The following is a 22,662-nucleotide window of genomic DNA, read 5'->3' as shown; positions in this document are numbered from 1 at the left end:
TTTGTCCCCAAATGCACAAATGGTGAAAGTTTGGTGAAATTCCTTTCATTTGCCTTGGAGATATTGTGTTCACAAGGTTTTTGGACAAACATTTGACCTCACAGTGACCTTGACCTTAGACCTTTTGATCTCAAAATCTAATCAGTTCATGTGTGTCCCCAAATGCACAAATGGTGAAAGTTTGGTGAAATTCCTTTCATTTGCCTTGGAGATATTGCGTTCACAAGGTTTTTGGACAGACATTTGACCTCACAGTGACCTTGACTTTAGACCTTTTGATCTCAGAATCTAAGCAGTTAATCTTTCTCCCCAAATGCACAAATGGTGTAAGTTTGGTGAAATTCCTTCCATTTGCCTTGGAGATATTGTGTTCACAAGGTTTTCGGACAGACATTTGACCTCACAGTGACCTTGACCTTAGACCTTTTGATCTCAAAATCTAATAATTTCATCTTTGTCCCAAAGTGCGCAAACGGTGAAAGTTTGGTGAAATTCCTTTCATTAGTTTTTGAGATATGGTGATTACAATGTTTGGGGATGGACATTTGACCTCACAGTAATCTTGACCCGTGACCTTTTAATCTCAAAATCTAATCAGTTCATGTTTGTCCCCAAATGCACAAATGGTGAAAGTTTGGTGAAATTCCTTTAATTTGCCTTGGAGATATTGTGTTCACAAGGTTTTCGGACAGACATTTGACCTCATAGTGACCTTGACCTTAGACCTTTTGATCTCAACATCTAATCATTTCATCTTTGTCCCAAAGTGCACAAATGATGAAAATTTGGTGAAATTCCTTTCATTAGCCTTTGAGATATTGCGTTCACAAGGTTTCGGGACGGACGCACGCATGGACGGATGGGCGCACGCACGGACGGACGGACAACCCGAAAACATAATGCCTCCTGCACCTTAAGGTGGCGGAGGCATAAAAAATAGTAGTCTCAGGTACAGTGAGTGCAGTTTTATAACAAAATGAGCTGTATGTTTTACTGAGCATCTTATAGAACCAGACACAGTTCTTCTGGATACTTTGACTGTCACACTTGCTTCTTAATTTTGCCCCAAAACCCAGCAGCCTTCATTATGTTTTCTTTTTTAATCTGAAAAGTGCTCTCTTATGGACTATGCAGCTCAGATACAAACTTTTTTTTTGTAACATTTAGTTTTTTGCTGGAAAACAAACTTTTTTTTACTGACTTGATAATATAGAACTCATAAAATAGAAAGAAAGAAAGAAAGAAAGAAAGAAAGAAAGAAAGAAAGACCAACTTCATTCATCACACACGTGTGAAATTCCTCTCTGCATTTAACCCATCTGAAGCAGTGAACACACGCACGTGAGCAATGAGCACACACACATACCCAGAGCATTGGGCAGCCATGCTAACAGCACCTGGGGAGCAGTCGGGAGTTAGGTGCCTCGCTCAAGGGCACCTCAGCCCAAGGCCGTTCCATATTAACCTAACCGCATGTCTTTGGGGGAAACCGGAGCACAGACACAGTGAGAACATGCAAACTCCACACAGAAACTCCTCCACTCGAGCTGGGCTCAAACCCAGGACCTTCTTACTGTGAGGCAACTGTGCTAACCACTTACACCACCGTGCCGCCCCAGTAGAAAGCTGTAACAAAGTTTGTATGAAAAGAACAATAGGGTGCCTAAGACTTTTGCACAGTACTTATATACAGACGTGGACAAATTTGTTGGTACCCTTCCATGAAAAAAATAAGGGTTTATGGTTATTTTGCACAAAAGTCTTTTAGCACAAATCCAAAGTCTTTTAGCACAAGTTCTAAAGTCTCTTAGCACAACTCTAAGTCCTTTAGCACAAGATCCAAAAACACTTAATCTTTATTATAAATACTTACTGATCAAAAGGGGTTTATGAAAGTTGCCAAGATTCTGATCTTACACACACACAAAAAAAAAAAATTTAATTGAACTCTACCAATTCTACCATGAAGAGTCATGAAATATCCAACCAGAATTCTGCCAGAAAATGTTTGGTCAAGGTGAATCTTGTGAAGAGACATTTTACCCAAATATTAGGTGTACTGTATGTATATTTTTGACCCTATATATATAATTTTTACCCTGTGTTGATTTCAGAAAACCCAAAGAAAATTAAAACTTGCACCAAATTCTAGTGTTTTTTTTTAATTAAAGATGTATGCTGTACATTCTGCCACAAAAAAGAACAATTCAAAGAAATTACTGAAAGCCCAAATATTGCCATGACATTCATGTCTCTGTATGTAAACTTCTGACTACAACCTTTTAGTTAAGACAGTTCATCTCACACTACTGAGATTCTGGTCAAAAACAAGCAATTGTATTTCCCCCACTCCGCCATCTTGAAACTGCCATGTTTGATGTAGCCTGTATGTTAGAGGCTGTCCACATGGTAACGGATTCAGGTGAATCTGATAAAATTGTTTATTGTTTCGGCCTGGCGTCCACACGGCACTGGCGTTTGGGTGCCCCAAAACGAGAACGGGTTCCAGAGTGGAAAAATCTGGCAATGGCGCCGTTGCGAAGTCGTCTGGATGAGTAGAACGGATTTGTTTACGATGACGTCACAACCACATGACTAGAACAAGCAGCACTCTCGCTGTTTTGTATGAACCACTGCATTGCATTCACTTTTGTATACAGCTTTTCTTTTAAATAAACAAGTAACTGAACCATTTCTTGAATTTCTTTTTTTCATTGGATAAGACTGCTTTTCAAAATGTTCACACACAATATAAAAAGTTATATAAATTATATAAAAATGCTTTTCAAAATGTTCACACACAATAAGAAAATTAAGTTATATAAAACTATGCACACTAATAAAACTAATTTGTACACACAGAAGGCACGATTCCCTCGCGTAGTCGCAGCCATCTTCTTCTTGTTGTTGTGTGCTTGTTCCTGTGAGTGCTTCATGCCGGGTAGAAGAAGGGGTTTATGCGCATGCGTCTACTTCTATTGTTCGGGTGTCTCCGACGGGACCGTCTTACAGCGCACGTAGAGGTGTGGCATGTGTATTGCATCGTTTTCAGCAAGCGTTGCGTTGCCATATGTACCTGATATTTTACTGATCCGTTGCCCATGTGGACACGATATTTTTTTTAATAAAATCTCGTTGCCATTGTCGTGTGGATGTAACCTTAGTCACCAATCCTCCCTCTAAATTACTTTACACTGCACGTACCCTGACACAGTATACCACTACAGCCAACTTCCAGGCTTGTTTTGTCTTTATTAAAGTGCTAAGCTTAAATTAGATCATATTTATTATTTACAATTTGCTAACTAGCCACAGCTTCGAGACTTGACTTTTTCTTTTTTGTTTGTTTGTTTGTTTGTTTGTTTGTTTGTTTGTTTTTTATTGTGACCATAATCCAGAGTTGTGCTAAAGAATAGAGTTGTGCTAAGAGACTTTAGAACTTGTGCTAAAAGACTTTGGATTTGTGCTAAAAGACTGTTTTGCTAAATAACCAGATTCCAAAAATAAGAACCCACGATTATCTCTGGAATATCTCGAAACTGACAAAAGCTAATGCCATCCATCATGGTTTATACCATGTTTAACACAAAACAGACTTGTGGGTTGGCTAGTGGGTTGGCTATAGGACTATCAAAATGCATGGCGTTTCCTCCAACAGTGCATGCAAATCTGTCTGCCAAATGCTGAAAATATCAGCAATGCACCTGCATCCTGTCCTTGTTTGGTCACGCCCACCACCAGGCATGTCCGGGCACAGTGCACACCGGGGCAGCCACACACAGTTCATGGACCATGGCGGCAGCAAAGCCAGCACAAGGGCTTGGTGGGCGGAAAAGACGTGATGATTTATGGACATATTTTACACATAATCCAGCAGAAAATAAAACGGAATGCCTTGTAGTGGGAGACAGAAGTACACGCTGTGGCTATAAACTACGTGGCAAGAATACAACCAACCTCAAGAAGCATCTAAAGGCTCACCATGCTGCTATTTCTGCGACGATAAGTTAACGTTACAAGAAGTCCTTAACAGATCATGTATATGTTCGCTAGCTTTGGTTAATGTCACTCAACAATCCGTCTGTGATGAATTTCCTATCAAGCTTTCCAAAACACCATGACCTGGCGAAAATGAATGGGACCGCTAGCTTCATGCTAAATTTGGCTTGGTTAAGCTACCTTAAATTCAATTAACATGTGATGAGTAAAACTTGTCCTGCAGGGATTTTTGGTGGGACAGCAACTGAATGCTTTGTCATATATTGACCCATATTTGAGTTACTGTGAAACACAAGGGGGGAAATGTAGCTTTTCAGACCTGTTGCTGTGCCTTAATATGTCTAAATGAGCAGCAGCACACCTGGCTACTCTAACATTAGCAGCATGTTTAGCCATCATATTTAGCCATCATATTTACATTAACGGAGAGCGTGGTCATCTTCTAGTTGTGTGTTCATCATGACATGTTTGTGCTCTATCAGCACATTGCGACATGTTAAACAGAGGCAGAAACACGAGTCTGTGAACAATGGAGTATACACACTCGACAGCGTTTATGTAGAGAGCATGCACACTAGACAGCGTTTATGTAGAGAGCATGCACACTAGACAGTGTTTATGTAAAGAGCATGCACACTAGACAGCGTTTATGCAGAGAGCATGTTATGCACAACCTGTCAACTTCGATTACAATTTCCTATCTCTGTATTGACCTAATTTAATGTTTTAAAGTAATTATTTTTTCGACTAAAATGAATGACTAAAACTGGACTAAAACCCTTTTAGTTTTCGTCGACTAAAACTAGACCAAAACTATCAAGGATAGAATTGACTAAAATGTGACTAAAACTAATAAGCATTTCATCCAAAAGACTAAGACTAAAACTAAATCAAAAATGGCTGCCAAAAACAGCACTGTTTTGTTGCAAAACTTTATCAGCAATCACTGCTTACAAGTGATCTCTGTAGCTCTCAATGAGACTTTTGCATCTGCCAACAGGTAGTTTGGCCCACCCTTCCTGAGTAAACTGCTCAAGGTGTCTTAGGTTTGAAGGGTGCCTTCTTCACACTGCATGTTTGAGCTCTTTCCAGAGATGTTTGATAGGATTCAAATCAGAGCTCATAAAAAGCCACTTCAGAATATCCAATGTTTTGTTCTTAACCATTCTTGAGTGCTTTTAGCTGTGTGTTTTGGGTCTTTATTCTGTTGGAGGACCCATGACCTACGACTGAGCTAGAGCTTTCTGACACTGGGGAGTACATTTTGCTTCCGAATGTCTTGATAGTCTTGAGATTTCATTGTGCCCTGCACAGATTCAAGATACCCCAAGCCAGATGCAGCAAAGTAGCCCCAAATCATAACCAAGCCTCGTCCATGTTTCACAGTAGGTATGGTGTTGTTTTCTTTGAAAGCTTCATTTTTTTCTTCTGTGGACATAGACCTGATGTGACTTGCCCAATAAGCTTGAGTTTTGTCTCATCTGTCCAAAGGACATGCTCCCAGAAGCATTGTGGCTTGTTAATATACATTTTAATAAATTCCAGTCTGGCTTTTTTTTTTTTAAAGTTTTTCTTTCAATGATGGAGTCCTTCCATTGAGCCCACTGTCACTCAAAAAGCAATGGATGGTGCAAATAGACACTCAGTGCGTTTACATGCATGTAGAGAAAATCGAATTTCTGCCGTTGCTCGACTGAAATCGAAGTTCTAAATGCCATGGAAACACATTAACTAGGCTGAAATCGAACCGAACTTGATTTCTCGTAATCGAGCTACACGACCTAGATTATGCGATTTTAGCCGAGCTACTTAGTGCATGTATACCCTATCGAGCTACGTAGTCGAGCTACTTACTTCAGCACTGCCCCTTCAGGAAGTGATGAGACCACAAGCGGGAAACACAACAGCCTCGGTCGGCATGACAACAGTAGTAGTGAGCAGCAGAAGAGGTCAGGAGGAACAAGGAGAACGAACGAACGAACGAACGAACGAAGAAGAGAAAATGGCGAGCAGAAATGTGCACTTCTGGAACAATGAGGAGACAGAGTTCATGCTCATTCAGCTTAAGGAGTTGAATATATTAAAATTCATGGACGGGAGAAAAACGCGCAATGGAGACCTCTTCAAGAAAGTGGAGGAACGGTTGGCCAGCGCAGGCTACAGGAGGACCCCGGAGCAGATCCGTGTACGCTGGAAGCACATGAAACAGGCTTATTTTAAAGCCAAGAAGAATAATCAGACAAGCGGGCAAGCTCCTCAGTCATGCCCTTTTGCAGACATCCTCGAGGAGCTGCTTGGACGCCGACCTTTGTCGCAAGCCACTGAAAACGGTGTGGACATCGGATTCACTCCTCAATCAGGTGAGTTTCTGCAGCTAACAAGAGCTAATTTAGACTGGCGATATTTCGACTGCAACAATAGCCTACTTCCCAGTCGACCAAACTACTGTTTCATACCATGCGATTTATAGGCAGAATAAATGTATTTTAGATTTACTATATAGCATGCTGTTTGTTACAAATGTACTGGTGATGTGGTGCGTAATCTGTTGTTCTACGCTGTAATGCAGTTAGCCTGAAGCTGAATTGCGTTTCACACTCATAGCACTATGCAGTCTACACTTACATGGCCTATTAGCACCCAATTGTCTACCCTGTGTCCTGCCCATGGAGCCAAGGGACCAAAAACCGGTTTGGCTGGCTCCTGAAGAAGCAGGCAAAGATTATCAAGAGGCTAAACAATGCATACCTAATTCAAACCCATTATCTGACAACTCCATCTGATTTGTAGAGACAACATTGGAGAGAGAGGACTGCAGTGAGACATTGGAGCCACCATCATCACCAGGCTCTGAGCCAGCAGCATCCCCCTCCACAAGCAGCACAGAGTCTGTGGAGTGTGAGACAGGGGAGGAGACTGAGACTTCGTCCACTACTGCTGTGCCCAGCAGTACTAGCACGCCTGGTGAGTTTATCTATCTGTGAACATGATGAAATTTAACATTATCACAGTACATAATTTTGTGCAAAGTGTACATTAGGGTAATTAATATTGTATTTTCTATGCAGTGGTCAGGAGACGAAGGCGTGGGACCCCAGCCACAGACGTAGTTTTGGATCGGCTCCAGTCGATGCAGACTGTGTGGATGCAGGCCCTCCATCAAAGCCAGATCCACCAGGAACAGTTGGTCAACAGAATTATGGATGGCACTGACAGAGCAATGTCTAGGCTGATGGACAGCATTGATCGCCTACAGAATGCCATCATGCCATCCACGCACACACCACCACCTATGCACACACATCCGTCCATGCACACACATCCATCCATGCACACATACCCGCCCATGCACTCGCAGCCGGACAGGTATCGCCACCCGGGTCTGGCACCTGAGGAGCATGGCTCCTCGTACGTAGACCTGTAGTCAGCTTCGTTGGCTGTTATTATTTTTTGTATTATTACTTTGTTTGTACTTTGTTGCAATACTGTTTGTATACGCCATATATGAAGACTGACAAACTTGGTTGAATTTTTTTATTTAAATTTTTTTTAAATATCTGTGGCAGTCTGCACTGTCTGCATCAAACTCATTTACTGTAGCACATCTGTACACAACATGTACTGTTAATTATGTTAAAAAAACACACTGCCACCACGTCTGTACATAACACTCGGCTGAATCTTTTCTTTTTGTGGCATTGTTTGCACTGTTAAAATTTAGCTCACTTACTGTATCACCAAATACATCTGTACAGCTGTTGCATAGCTGTGAATTGTGTATATAAACAAGTCACTGTATTTGTGTGTGTGTGTGTGTGTGTGTGTGTGTGTGTGTGTATATGTCCAACATCTGAAGAATGTCAATAAAAACAAAACAATTTAACTTTTTGTGTGTTTATTAAGACATAAGTTAAACTGTAAGCAAAAAATGGACTTTAGAAAAATATACAATTGTGCAAAATAAGTTGTCTTACAAAACAGTGGTCTGCGCAGGACAGTTTGTAGCCATACAGTCTGTTAGAGCAAGCCTAACAGCTTGAGCACCAGAGTCCTTGGGTGCATTCTGGGCCTAGGCAACGGGCTGCGACAACTGATGTCCAAGGTGGTCCGCTTCGCAAATTGAGTAGACAGTGGTCTAAAACAGTGGTCTGCGCAGAGGAAAGTTTGCAGCCATGTAGTCTGTTAGAGCATGCCTAACAGCCTGAGCACTAGAGTCCTCGGGTGCGTTGTGGGCTCGGGCAATGGGCTGTGGCAACTGGTGTCCGAGGCGGTCCGCTTCATCTATCCAGACAGGATTGACCGTCTCCTTCTGAAGCTCACAGAAATTGTGCAGTGCACAACAGGTGGCAATGACATGTGGTGTGAATGTAAAGTGGAAATCACTCCTCTTCATCAACACGCGCCAGCGTGACTTCAGTCTTCCGAAAGCGATCTCCACTGTAGTTCTGGCTGAACTGAGGTATACGTTGAAGGACTCTTGCTCAGCTGTAAGTCGTGGTGAATGGGTGTAGCCCTTCATCAACCAGGTCATGAATGGGTATGCGGGATCTGCAAGCAGGAAGAGGTTGATCGACGTTCCGTTAATGTCTCTCGGCTCCTATTACATAACACAACACAAATGGAAGTCATTATGCATTTACCCAAAAACACCAAAGATTCAAAGCATGTTAGCAGCGTCTATGGAACTCACATTGAAACGCTATAGGATTATGTATCAAGTCTGTGAAGTGTCATGTTTGTGTAGGAACTACCAACCTTTGGTAGCTGATGTGCCGCAGTAAACAATGCCGACTGCCTGAGGACGTTGGCATCATGCGCACATCCTGGCATCTGGCAGTTGATGTTCCAAAACCTGAGAGTATACAGATTACACAGACATACATTGTAAACCTCATGTACAGAATAAGAGCAGATCAGCAGCAGACCAAAGAATGTACATTCATACAAAGGCACAAGCATAATGTTGTCCATGCAACTCACCGGTACATATCATCCACCACCGCTTGCAGTACATAGGAAGGCCACCCTTTTCGATTCACAAAGTCTTTGTAGCCATCACTTGGCGGCAACAGCGGAATGTGTGTGCCGTCGATGCAGCCAATGATTTGAGGAATGAGAAATTTCTCTTCAAATCTTCGTGCGATGGCAGAGGCCTCCTCTGCTGTGGGCACCTTGATTAGTTGGTGGATGATGGTCGCCACCATTCCTTTGCAAAAGGCGTAGACAAACTTCTTCACTGTGCTTTTATGTACACCAAACTGGTTGGCTATGAGTCTATATTCTGCACAGCTCGCAAGTTTGTACAGAACAATGGCGACTCTCATCTGCAGGGGTATCGGTGCTCGCACAGTAAGGTCGTTGGGTCTCATAACGTCTTGCATCAAGGTGCACAACCGGTTGAATGATGAGCGAGACATGCGGAAATTCTCCTTCCATTCGCTATCTGTGAACTCTTTCAAAACAACCCTCTCCCACCAGTCTTTGCTTCTCACCCGCATCCAACATGAGCGCGAAACATGGGGTAGAAGTACTTGACGGTTGAGCTGAATAAATGCATCGGTTGTTTGGTAGGCAGCATCCAGTATCATCTGACGATGTCTCCTTCCTTCTTCAACAATCATTATTGCAAGATTTCGCGCATAGTTCAAGTACAACGCAATGGTGTACAGAATGTTCAGCAAGTGCTGAGCTGCTTCGTTGTTGTCCATCTTCTCTCTCTCTCGATGTTGCTGTCCTCGTCGTCGTTCTTCTTGTGAACACGGAACTGATAACTTTGTTTACACTCTTGAATAGCTCTTCTTCATGATGACAACCGGAAGTGTACCAACACGATGGGGCGTGTAGCGCCACCTGTGGCTCGGGTGCACAATGTACCTCACACAATAGCTCGATTTCCTTGTGTGCATGTAGGATTGGATTTCTCTGGCACCCCTGCTGGGACCCTTAGCTTGATTACCGACAGTAACTCGATTTGGATGTGCATGTAAATGCACGGACTGATGTACAACCCCGATTCCAAAAAAGTTGGGACAAAGTACAAATTGTAAATAAAAACAGAATGCAATAATTTACAAATCTCAAAAACTGATATTGTATTCACAATAGAACATAGACAAGATATCAAATGTTGAAAGTGAGACATTTTGAAATTTCTTGCCAAATATTGGCTCATTTGAAATTTCATGACAGCAACACATCTCAAAAAAGTTAGGACAGGGGCAATAAGAGGCTGGAAAAGTTAAAGGTACAAAAAAGGAACAGCTGGAGGACCAAATTGCAACTCATTAGGTCAATTGGCAATAGGTCATTAACATGACTGGGTATAAAAAGAGCATCTTGGAGTGGCAGCGGCTCTCAGAAGTAAAGATGGGAAGGGGATCACCAATCCCCCTCATTCTGTGCCGACAAATAGTGGAGCAATATCAGAAAGGAGTTCGACAGTGTAAAATTGCAAAGAGTTTGAACATATCATCATCTACAGTGCATAATATCATAAAAATTCAGAGAATCTGGAAGAATCTCTGTGTGTAAGGGTCAAGGCCGGAAAACCATACTGGGTGCCCGTGATCTTCGGGCCCTTAGATGGCACTGCATCATATACAGGCATGCTTCTGTATTGGAAATCACAAAATTGGCTCAGGAATATTTCAAGAGAACATTATCTGTGAACACAATTCACCGTGCCATCCGCCATTGCCAGCTAAAACTCCATAGTTCAAAGAAGAAGCCGTATCTAAACATGATCCAGAAGCACAGACGTCTTCTCTGGGCCAAGGCTCATTTAAAATGGACTGTGGCAAAGTGGAAACCTGTTCTGTGGTCAGACGAATCAAAATTTGAAGTTCTTTATGGAAATCAGGGACGCCGTGTCATTCGGACTAAAGAGGAGAAGGACGACCCAAGTTGTTATCAGTGCTCAGTTCAGAAGCCTGCATCTCTGATGGTATGGGGTTGCATTAGTGCATGTGGCATGGGCAGCTTACACATCTGGAAAGACACCATCAATGCTGAAAGGTATATCCAGGTTCTAGAGCAACATGTGCTCCCGTCCAGACGACGTCTCTTTCAGGGAAGACCTTGCATTTTCCAACATGACAATGCCAAACCATATACTGCATCAATTACAGCATCATGGCTGTGTAGAAGAAGGGTCTGGGTACTGAACTGGCCAGCCTGCATTCCAGATCTTTCACCCATAGAAAACATTTGGCACATCATAAAATGGAAGATACGACAAAAAAGACCTAAGACAGTTGAGCAACTAGAATCCTACATTAGACAAGAATGGGTTAACATTCCTATCCCTAAACTTGAGTAACTTGTCTCCTCAGTCCCCAGACGTTTACAGACTGTTGTAAAGAGAAAAGGGGATGTCTCACAGTGGTAAACATGGCCTTGTCCCAACTTTTTTGAGATGTGTTGTTGTCATGAAATTTAAAATCACCTAATTTTTCTCTTTAAATGATACATTTTCTCAGTTTAAACATTTGATATGTCATCTATGTTCTATTCTGAATAAAATATGGAATTTTGAAACTTCCACATCATTGCATTCCATTTTTATTTACAATTTGTACTTTGTCCCAACTTTTTTGGAATCTGGGTTGTACCTTGTCCTTGGAGTTCAACTTTTATTTCTTTGGAAGTTGTCCTTGGCTCTTTTTCTGCCACTGGCACTGTACTTCTGTTCAATCTGTGCTTGAGTTTCCTCTTGCGACACTCGTCCATTTAGGTTTCCTACAGTCCCATGGACCTTAAACTTCTTAATAATATTTGCAACTGTAGTCACAGGAACAGCAAGCTGCTTGGAGATGGTCTTATAGTCTTTGCCTTTAACATGCTTGTCTAATTTTCTTTCTGATCTCCTCAAACAGCTCTCTCCTTTGCTGTCTCTGGTCCATGTCCAATGTGGTTCAGACAACGATATCAAATGGCACAGTGATGACTTTTCTCCATTTAAATAGACTGAATGACTGATTACAAGATTGAAGACACTTGTGATATTAATTAAGGTTCAACAATTAGTTTGAAATATCACCATAATCCAATTATTTATAATCTTTTCTAAGTGTACCAACAAATCGGTCCAGGCTATTTTAGAATATGTTTGTAAAATAAACAATAAATAATTTGTTTTCACACTTTTTTTTTTGCTTTACTCTATGGCATACCAAACGCATGCAAGTATACATAAGAAAATTGTTTTTCATTTCATTACTTTTCAGGAGGAATAAAGCATTGTTTCAACGAGCTGTAAAAGTACTAACAAATTTGTCCATGTCTGTATATATATGTGTGGGAAAGTGGGTATTAGGCCCTACACTTTTTGTTTTTTACAAAAATTATATGGTATAATGAATGAATGAATGAATGAATGAATGAATGAATGAATGAATGTAACTTTATTAACAGTATAATTGAACAAACAAACACATAATTACAAATTGACCTGCATCAAATTCAATAATAAAAGTGAAACAGTTTTCCAACAAGTCACCCTTTTTTCAGTAGAGCCTATTCCCTACAGGTGTGGAGCAATAAGACCCCAGCAGAAGAGTCCAACTTTCAATTTCTGTTTCATTTTACTGGGTACAGTTATCACGCATTTCGATTGGCTCCTGAGTAATCTGCAATAATGTCTGACATGCTGGTGATAAATTCCATGCATTTTCAACATAGTGGGCCTAATACCCCACAGGACCTAATGCCCCCCTTTCCCCAAAAGAATACAATTATTTGCAAATTCTTTTCAACCTATAATCAATTGAATACATGCTAAAATACAAGATAGCTAATGTTCAAACTTATAAACTTTATTGTTTTTTGTAAAATACACACTCATTCTGAATGCCTGGAGCATATTCCAATGAATTTGGGGCAGGGGCATGATTACCACTGTGTTACATCACCTTTTCTTTTAACAACACTCAGTAAGCATTTGGGAACTGAGGACACACAATGACACAGTAAAATTCTTTCCCATTCTTGCTTGAGATACGACTTCAGTTGTTAAAGAGTCAGTCCATGGTCTCCATTGTCCTATTTTGTGCTTCATTATGCCCCACACATTTTTGGACTACAGGCAGGCCAGTTTAGCATCCACACTCTTTTACTATGAAGACACGCTGTGGTAACATGTGCAGAATGTGGTTTGGCATTGGAATAAGCACATCCCTGAAAAAAAGATATCATCTGGATGGCGACATATGTTGCTCCGAAACCTGTATTTCAGCATTAATGGTGCCTTCACAAATGTGCAAGTTACCAATGCCATGGGCACTAACACACCCCCATACCATCACAAATGCTGGCTTTTGAACTTTGTGCTGGTAACAATCTGAATGGTCCTTTTCCTCTTTAGCCTGGAGGACATGACAGCCATGATTTCCAAAAGCAATTTGAAATGTGGACTCATTAAAACACAGCACACTTTTCTACTTTGTGTCAATCCATCTCAGATGAGCTCGGCCTCAGAGAATTCAGCAGCATTTCTGGATGTTGTTGATATATGGCTTTCACTTTGCATTTTTGGATGCGAAGAACTGTGTTTAATGATAGCAGTTTTCCAAAGTGTTCTCAAGCCCATGTCGTGATGTCCTTTATAAAATCATGTCAGTTTTTAATGCAGTGCCACCTCAGGGATCAAAGATCACCTGCATTCAATGTTGGTTTATGGCTTTATGTGCAGAGATTTCTCTGGATTCTCTGAAGCTTTTGTCAATTGTGAAATCCCTAAATTCCTTGCAGTTGTACTTTGGTAAAAAATTTGTTCTTATGCAGGTGCATTGTCGTGCTGGAACATTTTTGGACTCAACCCTTTAGTTCCAGTAAAAGGAAACTGATAGAAATATGTTTGGCATGCTTGAAACTGAGTACAGGCTGTTCTGATTGCTGCTTGTTTTGGTTCATTAAATCCTTGAAATTTATCTTTGCTTGCACATTCTGCTCTCTGCTTAATGAAGGTTATGTTGACCAGTAATGTCTTTCTTCTTTCATAAGATTATGATCCTGATGGGTGATGTAATGGTACATCATGTCTCTCTTCTTTAATAAAGTAGTGTAGTCTAAACCAGTGATGTAATGCTTCATCACCCATTGACATTACCCTGTCATATATAGATAATTTAGCTTTGTTAATCACATCATCATCTAATCATTTAGCTACAACACACTCTTTAATGTGAATATATACTCATGTTTGTCCTACAATAAACTGAGAAACATCTCTGAACAGCTGAGTCTGTCTCAGTGAATTTTTGCTCCTGAATTGATCCATGAGGCAGAATCTCCAAGGCGGCAGAAGTCAACATTCCTAGATCATACTTTATCAATTCAACATCCTTCAGTACAGACAGATCAAAACCTAGCACAGTACAGACAGATCAGAAACTATAATGCTACAGTGTACAAGATTGTCTATAGTGTGAAAGCTCTCCATTCATGTGGTCAGCTATTTGGTCAAATCATGAAGCACAACACAGTTCCTTTGAGTGATCCAGTACATCGTGTTCGTTATTATTTATCTATCATTCACAGAACATTCTTGTTCTTCATACTTGTTTACTAAAATGGGGTACCCAATGTACTTTGGAAGCCATTCATATCTAAGTAACATCTATGTGGGGGAAACACTGCGTAAATTATGATGCAGTGATATTATGACAAAATTACTAACGCCTACATATTCTGAATATTCATACTGCCTCACTGTAAAGAGGTCATCAGCAATTTCAAAACAACATGGAAAGAAAACATTGGCAGATATGGCTGGAAATTGGAATGAATTATACATAATATCCAGTTGTGTATGTTTTACATGTCTTGCGGAGGTTTACACTCTGTAGCATTCTGTTAAATCCAGTCAGGTGGGTATACATGGCACTCATTACTTTACCATTATGGAAGCGTGAGTGGGAATGAAAATTATTTATCTATCCCATGTTGTTATTGTTGTTGTCATTGTTTTTCCTGATACATTAACATCTTTTGTATGTGAAAAGGTACGGGGAGGTGATATGGGCACATTCAGGTTGGCTAGACAAAACCTCAAGAAGGCCATGAAATGTGCCATGAAGAAGTACAAAGTCAGCCTAGAGTGTGATTCAAGCACCATTGACTCTGCAGCTATCTAGAACACACTCAGGCCCTGTCCACACGGCAACGGATTCAGGTGAATCCGATACAATTGTTTATCGTTTAGGCCTGGCGTCCACACGGCACCGGCATTTTGGGTGCCCCAAAACGCAATCTTTTGAGAACGGGTTCCAGAGTGGAAAGATCTGGCAACGTTGCCGTTGCGAAGTCGTCTGGATGAATAGAACGGATTTGTTTATGATGACGTCACAACCACATGACTGTCAGTGCTTCATGCCGGGTAGAAGTGTAATGAACTCGATGAGAGTTGTCAACAAATCCTATAACTTGGTTCATGAAATGCGCTTACAAAATATTTTCACTGTGAATATTTATTGTGTAATGGTGCAAAGTGAGAGAGAGAGAGAGAGAGAGAGAGAGAGAAAATAGCCCTTAGGGCAGAGTCAATCCCGCCAGCAAAAATAGGGAAAAAAAAGGAGCGATCTCACCTCTTCAGATGTTGGTTTAAGTCCTACAATACATTCCTCAAAAAGGGCGTAGAACAACAAATTAATCCATCAACGTGTAGCATTCAATTTATTCCGGACCATTAAAGACGCCGCCTTCCGTGTAGAATCATACGTCATCCTCGCCGCCATATTGGATGGGTCAAAGCGGAGAATAAAGATGCCTCATTCATGTGCTGCGTTTAACTGTACCAACAGGTTTACCGTCCAAACGAGATCACATGGGATTACCTTTCACAGGTGAGACTGGAAAAATACTTTTCATTGTATTTGGTCATTATAACGTAATTTTACGAACAGATTTTCCTGACTTTGTGGCTAATATGAAGTCTCGCGCATAATAGTTTATGCGCATGCGTCCTTACTTCTTCTATTGTTCTGGTGTCTCCGAAGGGACCGTCTTACAGCGCCCCTAGAGGTGTGGCATGTGTATTGCATCATTTTCAGCAAGCGTTGCATTGCCATATGGACCTGATATTTTACTAATCGTTGCCCATTTGGACGCGATATTTTTTTAAATAACATCTCGTTGCCGTTGTCGTGTGGATGTAGCCTCAGGATAATCACAACTCAAAATAAGACAAGCTCTCCCATCACCCCATCCCCTGGACTTGCTGACAAACTCCAAACCTTTTAGACTAGGTTTGAAAGGACCCCATCACACACACTGATGGCCCATCGTCTGGACCAATCCCGTCACTGAGACCATCAGCCTACCCCCACCCCATTTCAGGAAAACACCCCAGAGTCATCAGCTGTGCAATGAGCCTCAATCAATTGTGCAATCAGCTCAGCTTCCACTAAGGCCCTGTCCACACGGCAACGGATTCAGGTGAATCTGATAAAATTGTTTATCGTTTCGGCCTGGCATCCACACGGCACCGGCATTTTGGGTGCCCCAAAACGAAATCTTTTGAGAACGGGTTCCAGAGTGGAAAAATCTGGCAACGGCACCGTTGTGAAGTCGTCTGGATGAGTAGAACGGATTTGTTTACGATGATGTCACAACCACATGACTGTCAGTGCTTCACGCCAGGTAGAAGTGTAACGAACTCGATGCGAGTTGTCAACAAATCCTATAACTTGGCTCATGAAACGCGCTTACAAAATATTTTCACTGCTTTCCAAAAACAAAAACAATCCCGCCAGCAAAAATAGGGGAAAAAAGGAGCGATCTCACCTCTTCAGATGTTGGTTTAAGTCCGACTGTCATGGTCCTACTTGTGGGCTTCTCTCTTCAGGTAACATCTCCACTCAGCATTACCGGCCACGCCCGCACTCACTTCCTCTTATTAACTTCTAGTGGCTGTCATTGGCTGTTGCCGATCACCTGCTTCCCCCCTGTGTGTATTTAAGCTGCAGTCCTCCCAATCTTCTGTGTCAGATCGTCTGCAACTTCCAGCATGATAACCTGCTCGGTGTTCCTACTACTCTGACTCCTGACTATATTCTGTTCCATCTGACTCTGTCTGCTCTCCAGCCCCGGTAATCTGATCTGCCTTCTGTCCTGTTGACTCTGCCTCTTGCCTGCCTCTCCTGTACCTTCGCCTGATCTCCAGCCTGCCCAGCCCTGCTGCTCGCCTGCCTCTCCATCAGCCCGGTGTGAGCAGCCCTGCCTGGAGCCCTACTCTCCAGCCCCGGTAACCTGACCCTGCATTTCTGTCCCCTATCTTGCTATCTGATCTGTGACTCTGTGTTCCAGCCTGCTCCCTAACTCCAGCCTGCTGAGGGACTACTGCTGGGAGCCTGCCTGAAACCCAAGTGTTATCAGCCTACAGCCACAACTCTCTGACAACGCCTGATCCTGTCTGATCTCAGAAGTTAAGCAGGGTTGGGTCTGGCCAGTACTTGGATGGGAGACCTCAGATGTTACCACCACGCTCCCACCAGCCATCCCTGCCACTGAATTTCACACATACACATTCTCCCAACTCCCTTTTCCCCTGTTATTAATAAACTGTGGTTTAAGTGCATTTGATCTCCTCTCCTGTCTGGTCCCTGACAGAACGATCTGACCAAGACATGGAGCCATTGCCCGAACCCTCTGCCCTAGACTGGCTGCAGCGCACCGAAGGAGATGTCAGTCGGATGTCTGCTGACGTTGCAGCCCTGATCCAGCTTGGTCAACAGCAACAATGACTGGACCAAGCATTCCAGCTGCTCACCGCCCTAGCACCCCCTGCACCTCTGAGTCAACCACCGCCCCCCCTCGTTGCATCAGCCGCTGACTTGCTAGCTCCAGGAGGTGCTCCTGCTGCACTCGATGCCCCGGAACCCAAGGTTGGCAGTCCGGAGCGTTTTGATGGTGACCCCTCCCAAGTCCGTGTTTTCCTGACCAGCTGCCAGTTGCTGTTCGACCTGCAGCCCAGAACCTTCGCGTTGGAGGCAGTGAAGGTGGCCTTCGTCATCACTCATCTGACTGGCCGCGCCCGCCTGTGGGGGACTGCTGAGTATGAACGCTGGACACTGGCGTGTGCCTCCTTCTCCCTGTTTGCAGCAGAGATGATTAAGGTCTTCGACCTGGGCTCGTCATCAGTAGAGGCATCCGGAGGACTGATGAGTATTCGCCAAGGCAGACGTACAGTGGCTGACTACTCGATCGATTTCCAGACCTTGGCCTGGCGCAGCAAGTGGAACATGCAGGTGCTGGTGGACGTCTTTCTGCACAGCCTGGCCAACTACATGAAGGACGAATTGGTCTCGTACGAACAACTGTCGACACTCGATGAGGCCATCGCCCTGGCTGTCCGCATTGACCGCCGGGTCCAGACCCGTCGACGAGAGAGGGCCCACCAGACTCAGTCAGTCATCAGCACATGGAGAAGCCCGAGCTTGCCAGACATAGGAGGGGCCCGGCTGGGTTCTATGATCCTCCAATCCTCCACCAGCCAGAAACATATGCTCCAAGTTTGCCTTCGTCTGTCGGATTCCACCCACCCCCTGGCCGCCCTGGTTGACTCTGGTGCTGAGGCTAACATCATGGACACCGAGCTTGCGCGCCAGTTGGGTCTGCAAAGCCGTCATTTATCCTCTCCCGTTCCAGCCAGGGCACTGGATGGCCATCTCCTTGGCACCGTCACCCGCCTCACTGCCCCTGTCCCGATGACTCTGTCTGGTAACCACCACGAAACCATCCAGTTTCACCTGCTCCATTCCCCCGGCCAACCTCTCATCCTGGGCTATCCATGGCTCCGCCAGCACAGTCCTCACCTCGACTGGGCCACTGGAGCGATAAGAGAATGGGGCAAGGACTGCCACCAGACCTGCTTACGAGCCGCCATTATAACCTCTCGTACTCCACCTGCCAGCTCTGCCCCCGACCTCACTAATGTCCCAGTGTGTTATCACAGCCTTCAGGAGGTATTCAGCAAAGCCAAGGCCACTTCCTTGCCCCCTCACCGGCCCTACGACTGCACCATTGATCTCCTCCCAGGCACTGCACCACCCAAGGGCCGTCTCTACTCTCTGTCCACCCCGGAAAGGAAGGCGATGGAGGCCTACATCAGTGACTCTCTGGCTGCCGGCCTCCATCCTTCCTTCTTTCTTCTTCATGGGAAAGAAGGATGGATCCCTGCGCCCCTGCATCAATTACAGGGGTCTCAACGACATCACCATCAAGAACCGATACCCTCTTCCACTGCTTACCTCCGCCTTCGAGCTGCTCCAGGGAGCCACGGTCTTCACCAAACTCGATCTCCGGAATGCCTACCACCTGGTTCGGATAAGGGAGGGAGACGAGTGGAAGACTGCGTTCAACACCCCCACCGGTCACTATGAATACCGGGTGATGGCGTTTGGCCTTACCAATGCACCAGCGGTATTCCAGGCTCTGGTGAATGATGTCCTGCGAGATATGTTGAACAAGTTCATGTTCGTTTTCCTCGACGACATCCTGATCTTCTCAAAGACCCTGTCCAAACACACCCAGCATGTCTAGCAAGTGCTCCGTCGTCTCCTTGAAAACTCCCTCTTCGTCAAGGCAGAGAAGTGTGAGTTTCACGCCAAGTCTGTGGGGTTCCTGGGGTACATCATGGCAGAGGGGAGCATCCAGATGGACCCTGCCAAAGTCTCAGCAGTGACTTCATGGCCAGTACCAGAGAGCAGGAAGAAGCTTCAGCAGTTCCTGGGCTTCGCAAATTTCTACAGGAAATTCATTCGTAATTACAGCACCGTTGCGTCACCCCTCACCGCCTTGACCAGCACCAAACAGCCCTTCACCTGGACTCCGGCTGCCAACGAAGCCTTTGCCACCCTCAAGGCTCGGTTCACCACTGCTCCCGTCCTCCAGATGCCAGATGCAGAGCGGCAATTCATCGTTGAGGTGGACACCTCGGATGTGGGAGTTGGGGCAGTGCTCTCACAGAGGTCAGCGAATGACAAACTCCACCCCTGTGCGTTCTTCTCCTGCCGGCTATCGCCGGCCGAACGCAATTACGACATAGGCAACCGGGAACTGCTGGCGGTCAAGCTCGCCCTGGAGGAATGGCGTCACTGGCTGGAGGGGTGCATAGTCCCATTCCTGGTCTGGACAGACCATAAGAATCTGGAATACATCCGCACCGCCAAACGACTCAACCCCAGACAGGCCCGCTGGGCTCTCTTTTTCACCAGATTCAATTTCACCCTTTCATACCGGCCCGGATTTCACAACACCAAGCCTGATGCACTCTCCCGCCAGTTCCAGAAGGATGATGCCCCCTCCAAGGATCCAGCTCCCATCCTACCTGACCCCTGTATCGTTGCTGCTCTGACCTGGGACATCGAAGAATGAGTGCGGGAAGCCCTCCATGACCAACCCAGCCCCAGTGCATGCCCTGCTAGTCACCTCTTTGTTCCTGAAGACCTGCGATCCCAGGTTATACAATGGGGACACGACTCCCATCTAGCCTGCCACCCTGGTTCCACTCGCACCTACCACCTGCTCGCCCAACGGTTCTGGTGGTCTTCTATGAGCAGGGAAGTGCGAGACTTCGTCCGAGCCTGCCCTACCTGTAATCAGAATAAGTCCTCCAGCCGGCCTCCTGCCAGTTTGCTCCAGCCTCTGCCCGTGCCAATGCGACCCTGGTCCCACATTTCCATGGATTTTGTTACGGGTCTGCCCCCTTCTAACGGGATGACTGTCATACTCACCATCGTGGACTGCTTTAGTAAGATGGCACACTTTGTTCCCCTCCCTAAACTACCGACGGCCAAAGAGACCGCCCAGATCGTCCTGCAGCAGGTCTTCCGCATCCATGGGCTGCCCAGGGACATCGTTTCAGACCGGGGGCCGCAATTCACCTCCTCTTTCTGGAAGGAATTCTGTCACCTACTCGGGGCCACAGCCAGCCTCACCTCCGGATTCTGACCCCAGTCCAATGGCCAGTCAGAGCGGACTAACCAGAAGTTGGATAAGGCACTTCGGTGCATGGCATCACGCAACCCTAGGGCCTGGTGTGAGCACCTGCTGTGGGTGGAATACTCCCTCACCAGCTCAGCCACTGGACTGTCCCCATTCCACTGCATGTATGGCTACCAACCACCCCTGTTCCCCAGCCAGGAGGGAGAGGTCACCTGCCCATCTGCCCTCACCTATGCACGCTGATGCCGCTGCACCTGGTCTCAAGCCTGCGCTGCACTCCAAGTCAGTCACCAGCTACTCCATTGGAGCCAACTGGCAGAGGACGCCTGCACCCACCTACTGGGTGGGCCAGAAGGTGTGGTTGTCAGCCAAGGACCTGTCCCTCCAGGTGGAGTCTCATAAGCTGGCACCTCCGTTCATCGGACCATTCCCGATCCAGAGGATAATCAGCCAGTCTGCTGTCCGGCTCCGACTGCCCAAGTCTATGAGAGTGCACCCCACCTTCCACTTCTCAAAGATTAAGCCAGTGCATGAGAGCCCGCTGGTCCCAGCTGCACCTTCTCCTCCTCCTCCTCGTCTCATCAATGGTGGCCCGGTCTACTCCATCCGGCGATTGCTGAAGTCTCGGCGCAGGGGCAGGGGCCTCCAATACCTGGTGGATTGGGAGGGCTATGGTCCTGAGGAGAGGATGTGGGTTCCTGCTGGGAGAATCTTAGACCGTACCCTCATCAGCACCTTTCATCGCCTGCATCCGGACCAGCCGGCCAACCGGAGGGGTCGACCAAAGGGCCCTTGTCGGAATGACGATGCGCCAACCGCTACTGTCCCCGAGTCCGATTCTGAACCAGATCCTGAGGCCTTGGTCATGGACCGGTCAGAGGAATTCTGACCCTCCACCAGTATTCCCCCTCCTCCCGCCCGTCTTGGTGGATCTGTGGCTAGGGACTTCTGGAGCCGTCCATTGAGGGGGGGTTCTGTCATGGTCCTACCTGTGGGCTTCTCTCTTCAGGTAACATCTCCACTCAGCATTACCGGCCACGCCCACACTCACGTCCTCTTATTAACTTCCAGTGGCTGTCATTGGCTGTTGCCGATCACCTGCTTCCCCCCTGTGTGTATTTAAGCTGCAGTCCTCCCAAGCTTCTGTGTCAGATCATCTGCAACTTCCAGCATGATAACCTGCTCTGTGTTCCTACTACTCTGACTCCTGACTATATTCTGTTCCATCTGACTCTGTCTGCTCTCCAGCCCCGGTAACCTAATCTGCCTTCTGTCCTGTCGACTCTGCCTCTTGCCTGCCTCTCCTGTGCCTTTGCCTGATCTCCAGCCTGCCCAGCCCTGCTGCTCGCCTGCCTCTCCATCAGCCCGGTGTGAGCAGCCCTGCCTGGAGCCCTACTCTCCAGCCCCGGTAACCTGACCCTGCATTTCTGTCCCCTATCTTGCTATCTGATCTGTGACTCTGTGTTCCAGCCTTCTCCCTAACTCCAGCCTGCTGAGGGACTACTGCTGGGAGACTGCCTGAAACCCAAGTGCTATCAGCCTACAGTCACACCTCTCTGACAACGCCTGATCCCATCTGATCTCAGAAGCTAAGCAGGGTCGGGTCTGGTCAATACTTGGATGGGAGACCTCAGACGTCACCACCACACTCCCACCAGCCATCCCTGCCTCTCAGTCCTCCTGCCACTGAACTTCACACACATTCTCCCAACTCCCTTTTCC

The 22,662-nt window shown here is 45.4% G+C and overlaps 2 protein-coding genes across 4 annotated transcripts in view; both read right to left on the bottom strand.

Annotated features, from left to right (window-relative positions):
* Nucleotides 1-22,662, bottom strand: part of slc4a3 (solute carrier family 4 member 3) — a 204,831-nt gene that overhangs the window by 160,083 nt on the left and 22,086 nt on the right. The window lies entirely within an intron of this gene.
* On the bottom strand, nt 7,878-10,062 carry LOC132892021 (putative nuclease HARBI1). The gene is made up of 3 exons (XM_060930299.1): nt 8,980-10,062; nt 8,755-8,851; nt 7,878-8,596 (listed from the first exon to the last, which is right to left on the bottom strand). The coding sequence occupies exons 1-3, from the start codon at nt 9,705-9,707 to the stop codon at nt 8,135-8,137; spliced, it is 1,287 nt and encodes a 428-aa protein (XP_060786282.1). The 5' UTR covers nt 9,708-10,062; the 3' UTR covers nt 7,878-8,134.

This window comes from Neoarius graeffei, chromosome 9, assembly GCF_027579695.1.
Source record: "Neoarius graeffei isolate fNeoGra1 chromosome 9, fNeoGra1.pri, whole genome shotgun sequence".
Classification (NCBI taxonomy): domain Eukaryota; kingdom Metazoa; phylum Chordata; class Actinopteri; order Siluriformes; family Ariidae; genus Neoarius; species Neoarius graeffei.
Note: the sequence above shows the minus strand (reverse complement) of the source record. Positions and strands in the feature narration are given on the sequence as shown.